The following is a 19446-nucleotide window of genomic DNA, read 5'->3' as shown; positions in this document are numbered from 1 at the left end:
AGCCAGAAGACTGCTACTAGAAGAAGGAGACGCAGAGGAAATGGCGTCTGAACGCAGAGACCCAGAACCAGGCTCCGCTGCCTGGTGGTATCGGGAACTTGCCCAGTTTTGCGACCAACTGGAGGCTAGGGTCGTATGGCAGATCAGCGAGGGACGTACGGAGCTTCTGGAGATGGCTGCAGCGGTTCAGGCCTATGAGAGGGGAACCGCACGACGAGTGCCAGACCGAGCGGCGACGACTCAGACCCCGATGATGTTACCAATGGGTGAGTCCTGTGTTGCCCCTGTCAGCGTGAGTGCCCCGACCCCTGCTGCCATGCCCGCGGTCCCTGGAGAGATGCCCAGCGCGGCGACGCTGAATCAGGCCGCAGCCACGCCAGGTGCGGCCCGCCGAGCCCAGGCCGCCGCAACAATGCCCAGCCCGGCCCGCAAAGATCCGGCTGCCACCGCGACCCTCCTCCACGCCGCAGGTGCGGCCCGCCAAGGACCGGCTGCAGCTGCGACGCCAATCCAGGCCGCCGCAACGATGCCCAGCCCGGCCCGCAAAGATCCGGCTGCCACCGCGACCCTCCTCCACGCCGCAGGTGCGGCCCGCCAAGGTCCGGCTGCAGCTGCGACGCCAATCCAGGCCGCAGAAGCGCCCAGCCCGGCCCGCACCGATCCCATCGCAGCTGCGACGCCAATCCAGGCCGCAGAAGCGCCCAGCCCGGCCCGCACCGATCCCATCGCAGCTGCGACACCAATCCAGGCCGCAGAAGCGCCCAGCCCGGCCCGCACAGATCCCATCGCAGCTGCGACGCCAATCCAGGCCGCAGAAGCGCCCAGCCCGGCCCGCACAGATCCCATCGCAGCTGCGACGCCAATCCAGGCCGCCGCAGCGATGCCCTGCTCGGCCCACCAAGACCAGGTCGCTGCCATGCCAGGCTCGGCCCGCCAAGACAAGACTGTACAATTATTTACCCCGGCCTGTCAGGTCAGAACAGACACCGCTCCCCAGCCCAAGGAAGTCCCTGCTAGGAAGTCCCTGCTGGGGGAGGACCCCGAATACTGGAAGCTGAAGACTGATCTAGAGGCCCACTTCCCAAAGGAGATGGTGGACCGGTATCTGCTCCCTCCGCATACTCACAGGAAAACTCCTGCAACATTCATGTCAAAGGGTCCCCCGCCCTGGCCTGCTGATGAAAATCCATCCCTAGAGCTGCCACAAGGGAAGTGCCCAGAAGAACTAAGGGGGAGGGGAGGCCAGGAAGCTGAGAAGCTGACCCCAGAGCCATCAGCAGTGGATGCAGCACCAGTCCAAGAGCCAGAGATGCTGCCGTACTCCCGCTGGGATGAAGAGGGCCCGACATCCTCCGCTGAGGAAGATTTGTCCAGATACCTCACCTGGGAGCCTGCAAGCGGTGAGGTGGCAGCCAGGCAGGACCCAGCCCGCAGGACACGGCGCCGCAGCAGGACAAGGGATCCACCTGCACAGCAGTCTCCCGAGGAGAAGGACGAGGTCACGGCCAGAGACTTAGAGGAAAAGCGGTCCTTGAGAAGGGCCAAATCTCAGGTCAGAGGCCCACTTTGTCGAGGAGTTGTAGAAGACTTCAGTCTAAGGTCTGGATATGGCTTTATAGTAGCACCTGGTGTAAAAGAGGGCATATTTGTGAACAGAAGGGATGTTAGAGCACATTTACCTAGAGGACATCCAGGAAGAAACCTACAGATAGGAGACCCAGTAGAATTTACAAAGCACCAAGGAGAACGCGGATGGTACGCACTAGATGTCACACCCTGCCCCAGAAATCCCTACAGTAAACCTGCTATCTCAACAACAGAAGATGAGGATACAGAAAAAGAAACAGACGACAGAAACATAGAAAATGTCAGGTGCCAAAGCCCAATAGGCAAAAGCCCTGGTGGAATGGAGTAGAGAAAAGTAAAGAAAACTACAGCAGTTTGAAAAGTTTTGCAACGTTCAAGTTTAAGCACGTGCCCACATGAACTTATGTGAGAAAATCCTTTTGCACCTTGTGTATGGACCATAGGCTATGAACTGTCTATAGCCACAAACTCTCGCAGTGTTTATAGTTACCCCAGAGGTACAACCACTACCAGGGAGCACGCCTGTTTATGGGGCCTGGCTCTCCACCACAAAGAGGGTACCTGGTCAGCACCAACTGTGGAGGCCGCCTCTACATCCTGCCAGAAGTGGCTGAAGGCGCGGCTCCACCAGGCCAGGTATACCCTGAAACCACCAGACCATGAAAGCCGCCTCTACATCCTGCCAGAAGTGGCTGAAGGCGCGGCCAACGGGAGAGGCAGATGGGAAGAAAGGTCTGGGGAAGCTGATGGCCCAGACCTGGTTACCAAAAGAAACCGGTGACCTGCCGCCTGAGAGGGTTTAGGGTGGGTTAACGGACTTGTGGGTGGAGGGTGGTGATGTATGGTACCTGTTGGTTTTAAAACGTTTTACCATGTTTTACTGTTTTACGCATTTTAAAATGTTGTCTTGCAGCCCGAGGACGTGCTGGTGATAACTAAGGGGGAATGTGGCGCCCCTGACCTGGTCAGGCACCACTGAGTACTGCACCCATGCTGGGGACAGTACAAAACAGGTGATCCAGAAGGCTGACCGAGGTGTGACTACACAGGCGCATAGTGATCAGGTCTCACACATTTACCTTTGAGAGGACCCCTGGGGATCCCAGGAGGGGGCGAAGCCTCCATCTCCACTCGAGGGGTGTGGTAGAGAGCCTGGTTGCTAGGTGACGTAGGCAAGAACAGGAGAGGAGGGAAGAGTGAGCCGAAGACAGTTGAGTGGTAAAGTTCAGGGAGGGCAGAAGCAGACCCTGTAGCTCTACACAATTCTGACAACGTACGCGCAGTGACTACCGACGGGGGAGAACGGTCACCTGGTAGTGCTGCCCGAAATCCACACACGGCTAAAGAGAGAGCAACGGAGTGGAAAGTAAGGAGACTGTCAGGGAGATACCAGTCCCAAACGGGTAACAGGTCCCAGTGCAGGGATAGATCCACCTGTCCTTTGCCAAACCTGCATGAGGGGGCACTTTACACCCCCAAGACAACACCACAGAGTCCGCAGCCACGTAGCCAAAGTGAGGGCCCATAGCTCACAGGAGGCAAGCAGCCGGAGTGACCTGGTCCAGGCTACAAGCAAACGGGCCAAAAAGAAGGGGAGAGAGGCACCAGCAACTTCCCTGGGCGACCCCAGCAGGGCTTCAAGCAGGAGTTACCCCAAAACACAACGGGCTAAGGAAGGCGAGTTGGTAGCCACCCTCATAAGTCAGCCTGAAGGACACCTGGTTCCAGCCTGGTTCATCCCAGCTACGCCCGGGTTACTCACCCTGCCACCATCAGTGAGTAAAATCCCTGAAAGACATCCTGCTTGTGCGTGTGAGTCATTCTGCGACTTGTAGTTCCACACACCTACACGGGACCCTGGGGCATGCCTCACTCTCAGGAGGCTATTACAACTGACTGCACCTACTATCAGCCCCAGGCACCCCTAACCTGCAGTGGCGGTCCCCACTGACCGCAATTCTGAGAGTGGCGTCACGACAATCAAAATAGAGGATTTCCTACCTGTGACGAGATCCAGCCGCGTGGAGTCCCTGAAGGTAATGCACCGCTGCACCGACACCGAGCCTCGGGGCCCCACACTTGCCTCTTGTGAACTATGGGCCCTCTCTTTGCTACGTGGCTGTGGACTCTGTGGTGTTGTCTTGGGGGTTTGAAGTGCCCCCTCAGGCAGGTTTGGCAGAAGAAAGGTGAATCTATGTCTGCACTGGGACCTGTTACCCGTGCGGGCCTGATACCTCCCTGGCAGTACCCTTACTTTGCCACCCCGTTGCTCTCTCTAGCCATGGGTGGATTTCGGGCGGCACTACCAGGTGACCGATCTCCACCGTCAGTAGTCAATGCGCGTACGCTGTTAGATTGCAGCAGCTCCAGGGCCCTCCGTCTGCTCTCCCTAAGCTCCACACTAAACTGGCTCACTCGTGGGTCCTGCACTTCTGCTCCTGTCTGAGCTCCACTTCCATGCTCCTTACTCCTCCACACTCTGCTTCAGACTGCTCCTCCTCCTCCTTCTCTCTCTTTCCCCCTTGTGCCTGCCTACGCCATCTAGCAACCAGGCCCTCCACCACCCCCCTTGAGTGGACATGGAGGCCACGCCCCCTCCTGGAAGTCTCAGGAGTCCTCCCAAAGGTACATGTGTGAGACCTGATTACTATGCGCCTGTGTAGTCACACCTCGGTCAGCCTTCTGGATTACCTGTATTGCACTGCCCCCAGCATGGGTGCAATACTCAGTAGTGCCTGACCAGGTCAGGGGCGCCACACTTATCCTACCAATCATCGGGGGTTTGCACCCTACTGTTACGTCTGGCACCCCCACTCCTCATCAACTAGCCCTCAGTGCCCCTATAAAATCCCTATCATAGGAAGGAAGATGGTACAGGAAGAAGATAGTCGCCACCCTGGATATGCCCCATCATAAGCCATGGCCTTCCATAGCTCCCACCCTAGATGTGGCCCCACAGTCCCCACCCTGGATGTGCCCCATCCATCCTTCCTACAGTCCCCACCCACCATCCCCACAGTCCCAGTCCCTAATGTACACTTGCTTTTGCAAAACTAATGTGTATTTGGTCCTGCCAATAAAGCTTATTTGATTTGATTTGATAGAGAAAGATATTTAGACAAAGCAAGCAAAGGTCAAAATTTCATTGAGGCCTAGTGGTGCTTGAGTCTTCAGGGTGAAAATCCAGTGAGATTCTCATTGTAATAATAATAATCAATCCCAAGGACCACCTCTCGAATTAAACAGTGTCAATCCCTACAAAACAAAGTCCTGAAATGTCACCTTGATGTGCCTCATTCATATGTTTTACCAATGGTGTATCTCTCTTACTTGCTATATCTCTCGTGTTCCCCCACTCCTCTCCTGAGTTCTCCTTTGTTTTCCCTACATACTCCAGGTTGCATGAGCATCTAGCTTTATAAATAACCTCTTTGGTAAGGTAGTTAATGAAGGACCTAATTCTGTATTGTTTTGGAATACCACAGCTGGTGAAAGTTTTACTATTCTGAATATCCAGAAAGGCTACACAGCCGCTGCATCTATGGCAGCCTCGAGTTGGGTTTCAAAGGGATGAAATGGCTGTGGAGCAGTCAGTCACCAAGATATTTTCCTTTTTTGAAGGTAAAAGAGGACAGTCCACCAATGTCACCATCCATATGTAAAATTGACCAATGTTTTTGAAAGATAGCACAAACCATAGATGATGAGTTACAGAAAGTGGTAATAAACTTCAGTTGTCCATTATTTGGTTGGGAGGTGTCAGGATCAGAAGGTGGTCCCTATTCCTCTTCCTCACCTCTACAAATGCTAACCTGAGAATGCGAGGCGAGGAAGAGGATTAGGGACCACCTTCTGGTCCCTCCATCATTGGTATAGCATTTGGCCATTTCTCAATTTTATATCTCGTTTTTGTCTGTTTTTGTGCTACAAATGAAACTTAACACAAAATACAAAAGATAACACCCTCTATATCAAAGTATCTACAGTAGTGGTTTCGCCTTTCCATAGGACCTGCTCTATTAGAGCGACGTCTACCATGATTGGTTACTTTTAACCTCCTGGTACTAAATATATACAACCATAAATAAACACATTATTATAAACACATTATAAAAAAAAATCAGTTACCTGGTATAATGTGCTTCACAAAAGCCACATCTCCCTTGTCATCTTTCAAACATCTGCATGAGGAATGATACATATATGAAGTATATACATTGCTATACATTATTATTATTTTCCTGAGAAACCAATTTGAATACTATGGCCCGATAACTCATTTGCTTTTTTTTTTAAGTCACTTTCCTTTTTGTCTTATTGTATTACATCAAAATGGCGCATGCAAAGTCAAAAATGGCTTGCAGATTTTTGGCCTCCAAAATTGCAAAAATGTAATCAAAATTGATCAAACTCAAAATACACCTGGACTGGAGAGAAATTGTGCCAAATTTTATAACTGTTTTAAAAAATTGATGAAAAAAATGATGAATCAACATCTAGAATTGTTAAACTGCCCACAAAGCAGAAAAAAATAGAACAGATGAGCAGATAAATTTAAAAAAGGCACAAATAGAATAATGAATGGATGCAAACAAACAAATGTAAAACACAAAAACTGCACAAAAACAGGTGTGAAGGCAATGATGAATTGAGGCCCACATGTTGATTTTTAATCTAAAAACATCCACTTTCTATGTTGATCCATAACTGCATCCACTGGCGCATACAGACAGAAAAGGGCCCCGTACAAGAACAGTATAGGCGACCTTTGCTGTCCAATAGCTCATCATGATGCAAAATTCCACCTGATTTGGAGGTGGAAATGGGCCCTCTTATCCCTACACAGGTGGTATCAATGATATGTCCGCCCTTGACTGCATTTCTCAGCTCAGTGTGAAGTGGACGGTCCTGCAGTACTACCCTTGTGACCACTGTAAACTACATTTCCCACAAAACCTTGCTTCTGCTCCAGGATCGGTGCACTCTCCTGTGCAAAGCCATTACCTACTCCTCCATCTGTTCTGTGATGACCACCCTGTGTATGGGCTTACAATCCTACTTTGAAGAATTCTATATGTTTTAGCTATAATTCCCCTATGTGTCCTTTTCCTAGTTTATTGGTACCCAAAACAATCAATCACAGCTTTCATTCACCAGAGCTATGTAAAAAATTAAAGCTGAGCTCTGATTGGTTGCTGTGAGCAACAAAGACAGCTTTCCTTTATATTGTGTTTATGGCTAGGAGATGGCCATTATCATAAATATTATAATAGTCATGGTATTAAAGGGTTTGTTCACCACTTTGACAGCTTATTCTCAATCCTTATGTTTGCCGCCAGTAAATTGACAACACCTATACTCACATCCAGTTCCGTTACACCGGTGAGAGCACTGACTCTCCCGGGGCTCATGTAACATTGTCATGTCATGCGATCCCTGCTGCCAATGAGTGCTGACTTCACTCTTTTATCCTATAGACATAATTGACATCAGGAGGGAGTGAGAACAGTCACAACTTTCAATTCCTCGGAATGCTTGGATTCTTCCAAAGGAGGAGAGAGTGAGACCATTGCTGATTGGCTGCAGTGTTGTGTCACGTGAGTTCCAGGAGAGCCAGTCTCAATACCACTGGAAAGGCGCAGGCACTGGAGATGAATATAGGTGTTGTTATCATATTGGAGGCAAACATATGAATTGAAAAGGGGTTGTCCGAGTAGTGAACAAACCCTTAATTGTCAAAAGCTATTGGTAGTTTAGTTGCGTATATTTCTGAGCCTACTGGTAATATCACACAGCAGATCAGCACATATTGAGAGGAGGATAGCTGTTCCATCTTTCACGGCAGCAGGCATACAGTGCCTATATCCATCGGGTGCAGTGAGGATAGCGCACCAATGCATGCACTGTCTCACTTCATAGTAAGACTCCTAGAAGAATAGCCTGTACCCACTGAGCATGTGCGACCTGCCATAGAAGAACTACAGGATGTATCCAAGAGCAACTATGTAAGCAAAAGCCTCTGACATTCAGAATTTTAGGTAGTGAGATCTGGACTACGGATTAAGAGCCCTTTTGGAATTTGATTGCATATGGTAAATTTATTGATTTTAGGATTTTAAGCCACTGAGCAATGATTGATATTATGGTAATTACCCTTTGAAGTATTACAAGACACCTTGGTAACTTATTTTCTGAGGGACCAGAATCAATTTATGACCCTGGTATCTAACGGTTTCAAGTTGGTAGTTAATGTTTTACTAATTAAGAAAATATACAATTTGATTTTAATCACTGTTCATTGCAGTGGCATAACCTTTGGTAAAAATTACTGTTATTGTGAACAGTTAAACAAGTTGAAGATGAACTGATCTCTAAAGGGCATAAAGTTAAAGATTACACAATTCCTTTGTATTTTAGGCAAAAAAAAGTAATCTTTTTACATTTTTAAATTAACAAAAAAGGAAAATGGGCTGATCAAAAAGTTTGGGCACCCTGCATGGTTAGTACCTACCGTAGTAGCACCCCTTCAGCAAGTATCAAAGCTTGTAAACATTTCTCGTAATCAGCCAAGTGTCGTTCAATTTTTGTTTGAGGGATTTTCATTCATTCTTCCTTGGGAAAGTCTTCCAGTTCTGTGAGATTCCTGGCTCGTCTTGCATGCACTGCTCTTTTGAGGTCTAGCCACAGATTTTCAATGATGTTCAGATTAGGGCACTGTGAGGGCCATTATAAAACCTTCAGCTTGTGTCTTTGGACGTTGTCTATTGTGGAATTTGATGTTTAGGATCATTATCTATGTGCAGAAGCCATCCGCTTTTCAAGTTCAGGTTTTATTTTACAGATGGTGGCATGTTTGCATCAATAATTTGTTGAAATTTAACTGAATGCATTCTTCCCTCTACCTGTGAAATGTTCCCCATGCCAGTAGCTGTAACACAACCCCAAAGCATGGTTGATCCACCTCCATGCTTAATGGTTAGTGAGAAATTCTTTTCCTGAAATTCTGTGCCTTTTTTCTCCAAACATATGATTATTGCGGCCAGAGAGTTCTATTTTATTGTCATCGGTCCACGGGACTGATTTTTAAAATCCATCAGGCTTGTTCAGATGTTCTTATTCATACTTCTGACACTGATGTTTATGGTGAGGACACAGAAGAGGTTTTCTTCTGATGACTCTTTCATGAAGTCCATATTTGTGTCTCTGAACAGTAAAACAATGTACCACAACTTATGATTAAGGACTCTTTTGGTTTTAGATATTAAAAGTCCGAAATGCGTAAAGTTTCGCCTGTGGCACATATTGTACAGTGTGTTTCCAGGTATAATTTTTAAAGCATACCAATAAAGTTTTTTTATATTTTTATTGGATTGGTGCTGAGCCCACTTTTTTACTCTCTAACCTTCTGCACCACAACTCCAGAGTCTGCTAAATCTTTTTGATTTTTTTCAGTCTTGCAGGGCTTCTGATTTGCCTTCCTAGCATTCCTAAGGGTACCTTCACACTTAGCGATGCAGCAGCGATCCGACCAGCGATCTGACCTGGTCAGGATCGCTGCTGCATCGCTACATGGTCGCTGGTGAGCTGTCAAACAGGCAGATCTCACCAGCGACCAGTGAACAGCCTCCAGCCAGCAGCGACGTGCAAGCGACGCTGCGCTTGCACGGAGCCGCCGTCTGGAAGCTGCGGAGACTGGTAACTAAGGTAAACATCGGGTATGGTTACCCGATGTTTACATTAGTTACCAGCGCACAGCTGTGTGTGCAGGGAGCAGGGAGCCGCGCACACTGAGCGCTGGCTCCTTGCTCTCCTAGCTACAGTACACATCGGGTTAATTAACCCGATGTGTAATGCAGCTACATGTGCAGAGAGCAGGGAGCCGCGCACACTGCTTAGCGCTGGCTCCTTGCTCTCCTAGCTGCTGTACACATCGGGTTAATTAACCCGATGTGTACAGCAGCTACATGTGCAGAGAGCCGGAGCCGGCAGCACAGGCAGCGTGAGAGCTGCAGAGGCTGGTAACTAAGGTAAATATCGGGTAACCACCTTGGTTACCCGATGTTTATCTTGGATACAGCTTACCTCAGCTGTCAGACGCCGGCTCCTGCTCCCTGCTCGCTTCATTTGTCGCTCTCTCGCTGTCACACACAGCGATCTGTGTGTCACAGCGGGAGAGCGGCTTTGAAGAAAATGAACCAGGGCTGTAACGAGCAGCGATCTCGCAGCAGGGGCCAGATCGCTGCTCAGTGTCACACACAGCGAGATCGCTAATGAGGTCACTGCTGCGTCACAAAAAGCGTGACTCAGCAGCGATCTCGGCAGCGAGCTCGCTGTGTGTGAAGCACCCCTAAGAGCAGCTCTCACAGCAATTTGTTTGGTGTTCTAGACCTTATCTTCATCTCTACTGTTCCTGTTATCTGCCATCTCTTAATTAAATTTCAAACTGAGGAAAGGGCAACTTGGAAACACTTTGCTATCTTTTATAGCCTTCTCCTGCTTTGTGTGTAGCTACCACTTTCCTTTTCAGAGTGCTAGGCAGCTGCTAAGTAGAACCTATAACTGCTGATTTTGGCACAAGGTTAGAGGAGGCTGGGTTTTTACAAGCTGTGAAATTTGCATCACCTGACCTTTCCTAATGATGTTAGTGAACAAGCCCAAGGTGGACATATCATTGGTGCAGCCTGTGTAGCCACACAGGGGCCTCAAGAGGTACAGGGGCACATTTCTACCTCCAATGCACATGGAATTTTGTTCTTTTTGATGAGCTTTTGGGCTGCAAAGGACCCATATATTGTTCTTGCACAAGGGCCCTTTTCTATCTGCATCTGCCAGGGAACAAGCCATAACTCTAATAGGCTAATTAAGGTCCGAAACCTTCATCAAAGTTATCTGAGCACACAAATATCCAAGGGTGTTCAAACATTTACATCAGCCCATTTTCCTTTTTGTAATTTTTTAAAATGTAAAAGATGAAAATATATATAATCCTTTTTTTATGCCTAAAATACAAAAGAAATGTGTCATCTTTAACTTTATGCCTTTTTAGGCTAAGTTCACACATCCTGTGTTTTGCATCAGTCACAATCCGTCGCCTTGGGGAATTACGGTACCCTGCAAAATTTTTTGCAGGAATCCTGTATTTCCCCATAGACTTATATTAGCGACGGATTGCGACTGATGACCCTGCGTTGCATCCGCTGCGTCGCGGTCCGTCGTTTTTGACTGACCGCCGAACGGGGAGCAACGCAGAATGTAACGTTTTTCGGGCCGTCAAAATTAACGCGCCGCGCAGGAATCCGTCGCCATCCGCCACACTTGCAATGTATGTCTATGGTGCAGGATTCCGTTGTAATCCGTCTTACAACGGAATCCTGCGCAGGATTCCGTCATGCTCTACTGAGCATGCCCAGCATGCTTGGCACGCCCACTGGGCTGTCCCAAACACAGACGGATCATGACTGATCCGTCAAAAAACGGACGCACAGCGGATGTAACGGACGCAACTGATCGGTTTTTTCACAGGATTCCTGTGAAAGGAATCCTGTGAAAAACACATCAGTTGCATCAGTTGACATCTTGAAAATGACTGATCCGTTGCTGACGGACCTGACGGATTGAAAACACAGGATGTGTGAACTTAGCCTTAGGGATCAGTTTATCTTCAATTTGCTTAACTGTTCACAATAACAGTAATATTTACCAGTGGTGCCAAAATTTTGCATACCACTGTACATGCACCTACACTGATTCTATAATTATTATTTATTTATTATTATGCGTTAATAGTAGCAGCTGTTCTTGAAAATGTCTAGCAAATGATCATAGATTTCAATAATGAGATATAGAGGAGTTAACTGCTTGTGAAATTAGTCAAATCTCTGGGTATACTTCTGTAGTAGTATGCAGCTGTTGAGGATAAGAATTGAGTAACCAAAAATACTTAATTCAGCCATTTCATAGACTTAGGTGTGTAGTTTAGTTAATGTAATCTAACACACATATTTATGAATGCCTTTGTTTTTTACTAACACGTATGTATATATATATATATATATATATATATATATATACACACTGCATATTCAGTGATTTTCCTTAAAACAATATGTAAGCACATATAACTGGAAGATGTCTGCTGCATCCTGTCCAACGCTCAGCTAATGAATGCCATATGGAAGACAGATGTAGTTTGGACTGACCAATCCAGCAGAGACTATGCAAATTCCTATACGTCCTGAGCCCGACCTGCGATACTTGATTGGACTATACTTTTGTCTACACCCTTACTATAAAAGCTTTGTCTGGGAATAAAGAAGTAGAGCTGTTCGCGCCAGTCGTGAGAGAGAGAGTCATAATTGGTCTATTCAATTATTATCTACCTCGCATGCACACACGACATTCCAGATAATTTGGACTCGTCGGTCAGATCTTAAGAGACCCATTGTAGTCTCGTTCTCAACACAGCCTAAAAGCTTACACCAGACTGCAATGAACTGGACATCATAAAGCATCCTGGGGCACAATTATAGGTAACACCATTGTCTTCTGACTCACCTGCAAGAACCGGCATATCCATAATAGGGCTCGTGTTCATTTGGCTTGCACTTATCCTTTCCTTGACCGATACACTGTCTACACAGTTTTTCTTCCTTGGCACCTGGGGCACAGCTGGCAGAGAAGAAACTTGAAAACCCTGTATAAATGGTGAATAATAAGAAAATATACAACAGTATTGCTTTAGTAATGTACAGCAAATGAAAAAAAGTGATCTTATGGTGCTTTGTCATTTTATCTAAAAGAATATGTAAACCTATGGAGCTTAGTTAATGTAGTTGTCCTTTTAGAACAACTGCTCTTTTTCTATTTAATTTTACAAATTGCTCAACATCCAGGAAAACAAGACTTTTGCATTCTATGGACTTAAAACTGCATTGGTGGTATCTGCTCTTTGTCTATATCAGATAACAGTTATATTATCTGATGAGGCCTGGTTGTGTAAGGGGGTAGTCGGACCCCTGAGCCGGAAAAGAGAAGACGCCACATGGTGTGGTGGCAAATGTTGATAAAAATGTAGGTAGGTAAAATGTTACCTGTTGTGTTGGTTAATACACGGTGTTCCCACTAGGTGCCAGTGTAGAGTAGTGGTTCCCCTTGTAACAGTGGCAGGGATGGAGGGGCAGGGCAGCCTAGGTGAGGTTGGGCTCTGAATGCAGGGCAGTGTGCAGTCAGATGTGACATGCGAGTGAGCTCAGTCTGAGGTGACGGGGCAGAGTGTGGAAGTGGGTGCAGAGGCAGAAGAAGTAGAGACGGGAACGCCCGTAGCAAGGAAAAGCAGAGTAAACCCTTGAGAAGAAGTGGAGAAGTCGGAACTAGCCTGGAGCCGGTAGTGAGTACTGGAGCCGTCCCATAGTCTAAACAAACCCCTAGGATAGGGCTGGACTAAACCCGGGATTGGAGTGCAGCTGCTAGGGGAATAACACTTGGCCCCTGCAGGCAAAGGAAAGTGTCTGTAGGAAAAATGGAACCGTTTTGTAAGGAAAGAACCTGTAATGTGGAACGTACTGAAGTAAACCTGCTGCAAACAAAGAATGGAAGCTCTATACAATAAATTGGTGTTTAGTTTACCTGCTGTCTGTAACCGCCTCTTTCCTGTGTGTGAAAAGGGAGCTGAAGAGCTGAGAAAGAATGCTGACATGAATGTGCCCCTGCCATCCACACTCTGCCCCAACAACACACCTGTCGTACAAGTGACGGCTGGGCCGGGGGCTATCCTGCCACCCCCGGGGCGGGAGACCATGACTACACCCCCTGAGTTGCCCCCTGCCCCCGTTACAAACTGGCGTAGTCGGCAGGAACGAGCTCGCATGCGAGAGACCCCGACCAGAAACTGTGAAGATGACCAAGTGGTGCCTGATGTGCTGTACGGGCCACAAAATGGCGGCAAGATGGCGGCCGTCTTCATGGGTTTACTGAAGGCGCGAAAATTTGGTGCTAAATGAAAAGTGCTGGGCTGGCCTGGGCGGAGAAAGAAGCCCAGAGTGAGCAGAGTGCACCGCCCAAAGAGGGGAGGTACCGGCCCCAAGAAGCTGCAGAGGTCCGGAGATGTGGGCGGCGCTGCAAGAGACAGAAGGCGTCGCCAGCACAGCATGGACCTGGTGAGTGAAGCCGGGGGCGGAGTTTGGGCCGAACCAGAGAAAGAAGTACCAGAGCCACAGCCATGTTACGAGCCGTTACGCAGGCTAACCCGCTTACCTGGACAATCCCTCTCCGAATCTGTGAGGGCCCAGCGGGCTGAATGGCTGTGTGCATACCACCCAGCGTGAGGGTTAATCATCCGGAAGAAAAAGATCTGTTTGTTGTCGAAAGCCGGTACTGTTGGAAGCCGGTGAGTGTTTATGGTTAAAGCAACGTAAAAAGAACTGAACCTGGGAGTAGAAGAATGCAGGGACTATGCATGGACTTCTCCCGCGACTATTAAGTAAAGAACCCTTTTGTTTCTGTTGGTCGCGGCTCATCTAAGACCGGGAGCGCTTGAGGAGAGCCTCCGGGCAGAAGATCGGCCAAGACCGGGAGCTTCCCTGGAGGGACTCCGGGCACCGGACTTGTGTGCCAATCTGGTGTGCTTTGATACGTTAGTTTTAAAATGTTTTTTTTTATTGATAAGAAAGAAAAAGAATACTGCTGAAGAAACGTTTGTCTGTTTTCTCTATGCGTTGTCTTGCAGGTGCGGAACCTCGCTAGGAGGCTGACGTTAAAGAGGGGAGGAATGTAAGGGGGTAGTTGGACCCCCGAGCCGGAAAAGAGAATCCCCCCTGAAGACGCCACATGGTGTGGTGGCAAATGTTGATAGTGATGGTAAAATGTTACTTGTTGTGTTGGTTAATACACGGTGTTCCCACTAGGTGCCAGTGTAGAGTAGTGGTTCCCCTGGTAACAGTGGCAGGGAAGGAGGGGCAGGGCAGCCTAGGTGGGGTTCGACTCTGAATGCAGCGTAGTGTGCAGTCAGATGTGACATGCGAGTGAGCTCAATCTGAGGTGACGGGGCAGAATGTGGAAGTGGGTGCAGAGGCAGAAGAAGTGGAGACGGGAACGCACGTAGCAAGGAAAAGCAGAGTAAACCCTTGAGAAGAAGTGGAGAAGTCGGAACTAGTCTGGAGCCGGTAGTGAGTACTGGAGCCGTCCCATAGTCTAAACAAACCCCTAGGATAGGGCAGGACTAAACCCGGGATTTGAGTGCAGCTACTAGGGGGATAACATTTGGCCCCTGCAGGCAAAGGAAAGTGTCCGTAGGAAAAAGGGAACCGTTTTGTAAGGAAAGAACCTGTAATGTGGAACGTACTGAAGTAAACCTGCTGCAAACAAAGAATGGAAGCTCTATACAATAAATTGGTGTTTAGTTTACCTGCTGTATGCAACCGCCTCTTTCCTGTGTGTGTAAAGGGAGCTGAAGAGCTGAGAAAGAATGCTGACATGAATGTGCCCCTGCCATCCACACTCTGCCCCAACAACACACCTGTCGTACAAGTGACGCCCGGGCCCAGGGCTAGCCTGCCGCCCCCGGGGTGGGAGACCACGACTACACCCCCTGAGTTGCCCCCTGCCCCCTGCCCCCGTTACAGTTGTATGGCAGTATTTCTCAAGCACTATTGAAAAAATGAACTTGGAAACTATGGCCTGTACATACAACCTCTGGGCCAAATATTTTAAGGCATTTTGGAGTCAGGAGTGTTGGGGAGGGGGGACAAACTGGCCAATTGCCCAGGGTTCCCATTTGGTTAGGGCCACCCAGCATTTGTAGCAGAAACTATATTGATAATAGCAGTTCTGCATTGTCAGTGTAGTTTCTGATGGTGAGAGTGCTTTAGGACCTTTGGTGATATCATGTGACCATCATGTCACCACATGTCCAGTACAATGTGAGAGTCTACAAGAACTGAAGAAGCTAAATCAGACTAGAAAGTATTCTACACTTTGTGTGTGATGCATTGTTATGTGTTTGGGTGTCATTTATTGTGTGTGTTACGCATTGTGTGTCTGTGTATGTGTGTCATGCACTGAGTGTGTGTCATTCATTGTATGTGTATTTCATACATAGTGTGTCATTGCATTGTTTGTGTGTCATGCATTATGTATGTCATTCAATGTCTGTGTACAGTTAGGTCCAGAAATATTTGGACAGTGACACAAGTTTTGTTATTTTAGCTTTTTACAAAAACATGTTCAGAAATACAATTATATATATAATATGGGCTGAAAGTGCACACTCCCAGCTGCAATATGAGAGTTTTCACATCCAAATCGGAGAAAGGGTTTAGGAATCATAGCTCTGTAATGCATAGCCTCCTCTTTTTAAAGGGACCAAAAGTAATTGGACAAGGGACTCTAAGGGCTGCAATTAACTCTGAAGGCGTCTCCCTTGTTAACCTGTAATCAATGAAGTAGTTAAAAGGTCTGGGGTTGATTACAGGTGTGTGGTTTTGCATTTGGAAGCTGTTGCTGTGACCAGACAACATGCGGTCTAAGGAACTCTCAATTGAGGTGAAGCAGAACATCCTGAGGCTGAAAAAAAAGAAAAAATCCATCAGAGAGATAGCAGACATGCTTGGAGTAGCAAAATCAACAGTCGGGTACATTCTGAGAAAAAAGGAATTGACTGGTGAGCTTGGAAACTCAAAAAGGCCTGGGCGTCCACGGATGACAACAGTGGTGGATGATCGCTGCATACTTTCTTTGGTGAAGAAGAACCCGTTCACAACATCAACTGAAGTCCAGAACACTCTCAGTGAAGTAGGTGTATCTGTCTCTAAGTCAACAGTAAAGAGAAGACTCCATGAAAGTAAATACAAAGGGTTCACATCTAGATGCAAGCCATTCATCAATTCCAAAAATAGACAGGCCAGAGTTAAATTTGCTGAAAAACACCTCATGAAGCCAGCTCAGTTCTGGAAAAGTATTCTATGGACAGATGAGACAAAGATCAACCTGTACCAGAATGATGGGAAGAAAAAAGTTTGGAGAAGAAAGTGAATGGCACATGATCAAAGGCACACCACATCCTCTGTAAAACATGGTGGAGGCAACGTGATGGCATGGGCATGCATGGCTTTCAATGGCACTGGGTCACTTGTGTTTATTGATGACATAACAGCAGACAAGAGTAGCCGGATGAATTCTGATGTGTACCGGGATATACTTTCAGCCCAGATTCAGCCAAATGCCACAAAGTTGATCGGACGGCGCTTCATAGTACAGATGGACAATGACCCCAAGCATACAGCCAAAGCTACCCAGGAGTTCATGAGTGCAAAAAAGTGGAACATTCTGCAATGGCCAAGTCAATCATCAGATCTTAACCCAATTGAGCATGCATTTCACTTGCTCAAATCTAGACTTAAGACGGAAAGACCCACAAACAAGCAAGACCTGAAGGCTGCGGCTGTAAAGGCCTGGAAAAGCATTAAGAAGGAGGAAACCCAGCGTTTGGTGATGTCCATGGGTTCCAGACTTAAGGCAGTGATTGCCTCCAAAGGATTCGCAACAAAATATTGAAAATAAAAATATTTTGTTTGGGTTTGGTTTATTTGTCCAATTATTTTTGACCTCCTAAAATGTGGAGTGTTTGTAAAGAAATGTGTACAATTCCTACAATTTCTATCAGATATTTTTGTTCAAATCTTCAAATTAAACGTTACAATCTGCACTTGAATTCTGTTGTAGAGGTTTCATTTCAAATCCAATGTGGTGGCATGCAGAGCCCAACTCGCGAAAATTGTGTCACTGTCCAAATATTTCTGGACCTAACTGTATATTATTTTGAAAAAGTGTGCATACCCGTGAACATTTTCCACATTTTATCACATTACATCCATAAACTTAAATGTATTTTGAGATTTGATGAGACATACCAACACAAAGTAACAAATATTTGTGAACTGTAAAGAAAATGATACATGATTTGTCAATATTTAAAAAATATAATTCTGAGAATTGGGAGATGCATTGTGTTCCACTCCCTGTAGTCTGATACCTCTAAATTAAATCCTGAATGACCAATTGCCTCCAAACGTTATCTAAATAGTAAATTGAGTCCACCTGTGTGTTATTTATTCTCAGTATACAGATGTTCTGTGAACAGAGCTTTGAGAACAATTTTGGTCAAAGAGCGTCATGAGAACCAAGAAACACACCAGACAGGTCAGTGATATAGTTGTGGAGAAGAGTAAAGCAGGGTTAGGTTTTTAAAAAAAAAAATAGCCCAAGCTCTGAATATCTCACTGAGCACTGTTCAATCCATCATGTAAAAATGGAAGGAATATAGCACAACTGAAAACATAGTAAGATATGATCAGTCACGTAAACTGACATCCCAAGCAAGGAAGCACTAATTAGGAAAGCAGCCAAAAGACCCATGGTCACTCTGGAGGAGCTGCAGAGATCCACAACTCAGGTGGGAGAATCTGTTCACAGGACAACTACTAGTTGAATACTCCACAAATCTAGTTTTTCTGGAAGACTGGCAAGAAAAATGCCATATTTTATAGCAGCCATACGAAGTCCCATTTCCAGTTGCAAAAAGCCATATAGGGGACACAGATAACATGAGGAAGAAGGTGCTTTGGTGAGATGAGATCAAAATAGAAATTTAGGGCCTAAATGTAAAATGCTATGTATAGTGGAAAATTAACACTACACATTACCCTGAAAACACCATCCCCACCATCAAACATGGTAGTGGCAGCATCATGCTGTGGGGATGCTTTTCTTCAGCAGGGACAGGGAAGCTGGTCAGAGTTGATGGGAAAATGGATGAAGCAAAATACAGGGCAATCCTGGAGGAAAACCTTTTGAAAGTTGCAAAAGACTTGAGACTGACATGTAGGTTCAGCTTACAGCAGGACATCGACCCTAAACATACTGCCAGAGCTACAATCTAATGGTTTAGATCAAAGCATATTCATGTGTGTGAATGACTCAAAGTCCAGACCTATATCCCATTGAGAATCTGTGGCAAGACTTGAAAATTGCTCTTCACAGATGTTCCCTATCAAATCTCACTGAGCTAGAAAGAATAATAGGCAAAAATGTCAGCCTCTAGATGAGCAAAGCAGGTAGAGACATACTCCAAAAGATTTGCAGTAGTAAGTGGTTCTATAAAGTATTTTCAGATCTATATTTTTAAAATATTTAGAAAATCATGTGTCATTTCCTTTACATTTCACAAATACTTCTATTTAATGCATGACACACACAATGAATGATACAGGCACGCATACACACACACACAATACATGATACACACACAGTGCATGATACAAACACATACACACACATACATTGCCTTGAAAAACAGCACAATACCATCATGCTTTGGGTGTGTGAATCATGCATTGTGTGTGTACATCATGCATTATGTGTACAGTACAAACCAAAAGTTTGGACACACCTTCTCATTCAAAGGGTTTTTTTTATTTTCATGACTCTGAAAATTGTAGAATCACATTGAAGGCATCAACACTATGAATTAACACATGTGGAATGAAATACTTAACAAAAAAGTGTGAAACAACGGAAAATATGTCTTATATTCTAGGTTCTTCAAAGTAGCCACCTTTTGCTTTGATTACTGCTTTGCACACTCTTGGCATTCTCTTGATGAGCTTTAAGAGGTAGTCACATGAAATGGTCTTCCAACAGTCTTGAAGGAGTTCCCAGAGATGCTTAGCACTTGTTGGCCCTTTTGCCTGCACTCTGCGGTCCAGATCACTCCAAACCATCTCGATTGGGCTCAGGTCTGGTGACTGGAGGCCAGGTCATCTGGCGTAGCACCCCATCACTCTCCTTCTTAGTCAAATAGCCCTT

At 46.4% G+C, this 19446-nt stretch overlaps 1 protein-coding gene across 1 annotated transcript in view; it reads right to left on the bottom strand.

Annotated features, from left to right (window-relative positions):
- LOC142296893 (serotransferrin-A-like) overlaps positions 1-19446 on the bottom strand; it is a 94398-nt gene that overhangs the window by 51607 nt on the left and 23345 nt on the right. Inside the window, exons 5-6 of the mRNA XM_075340996.1 lie at positions 12142-12280; positions 5716-5768 (exon numbers count right to left, since the gene is read on the bottom strand). Coding sequence (XP_075197111.1) covers positions 5716-5768; positions 12142-12280 — 192 coding nt within the window. The remainder of the gene's footprint in view (positions 1-5715; positions 5769-12141; positions 12281-19446) is intronic.

This window comes from Anomaloglossus baeobatrachus, chromosome 3, assembly GCF_048569485.1.
Source record: "Anomaloglossus baeobatrachus isolate aAnoBae1 chromosome 3, aAnoBae1.hap1, whole genome shotgun sequence".
Taxonomy (NCBI): Eukaryota; Metazoa; Chordata; class Amphibia; order Anura; family Aromobatidae; genus Anomaloglossus; species Anomaloglossus baeobatrachus.
The sequence above is the reverse complement of the archived record's forward strand: the minus strand, read 5'-3'. Positions and strand labels throughout refer to the sequence as shown.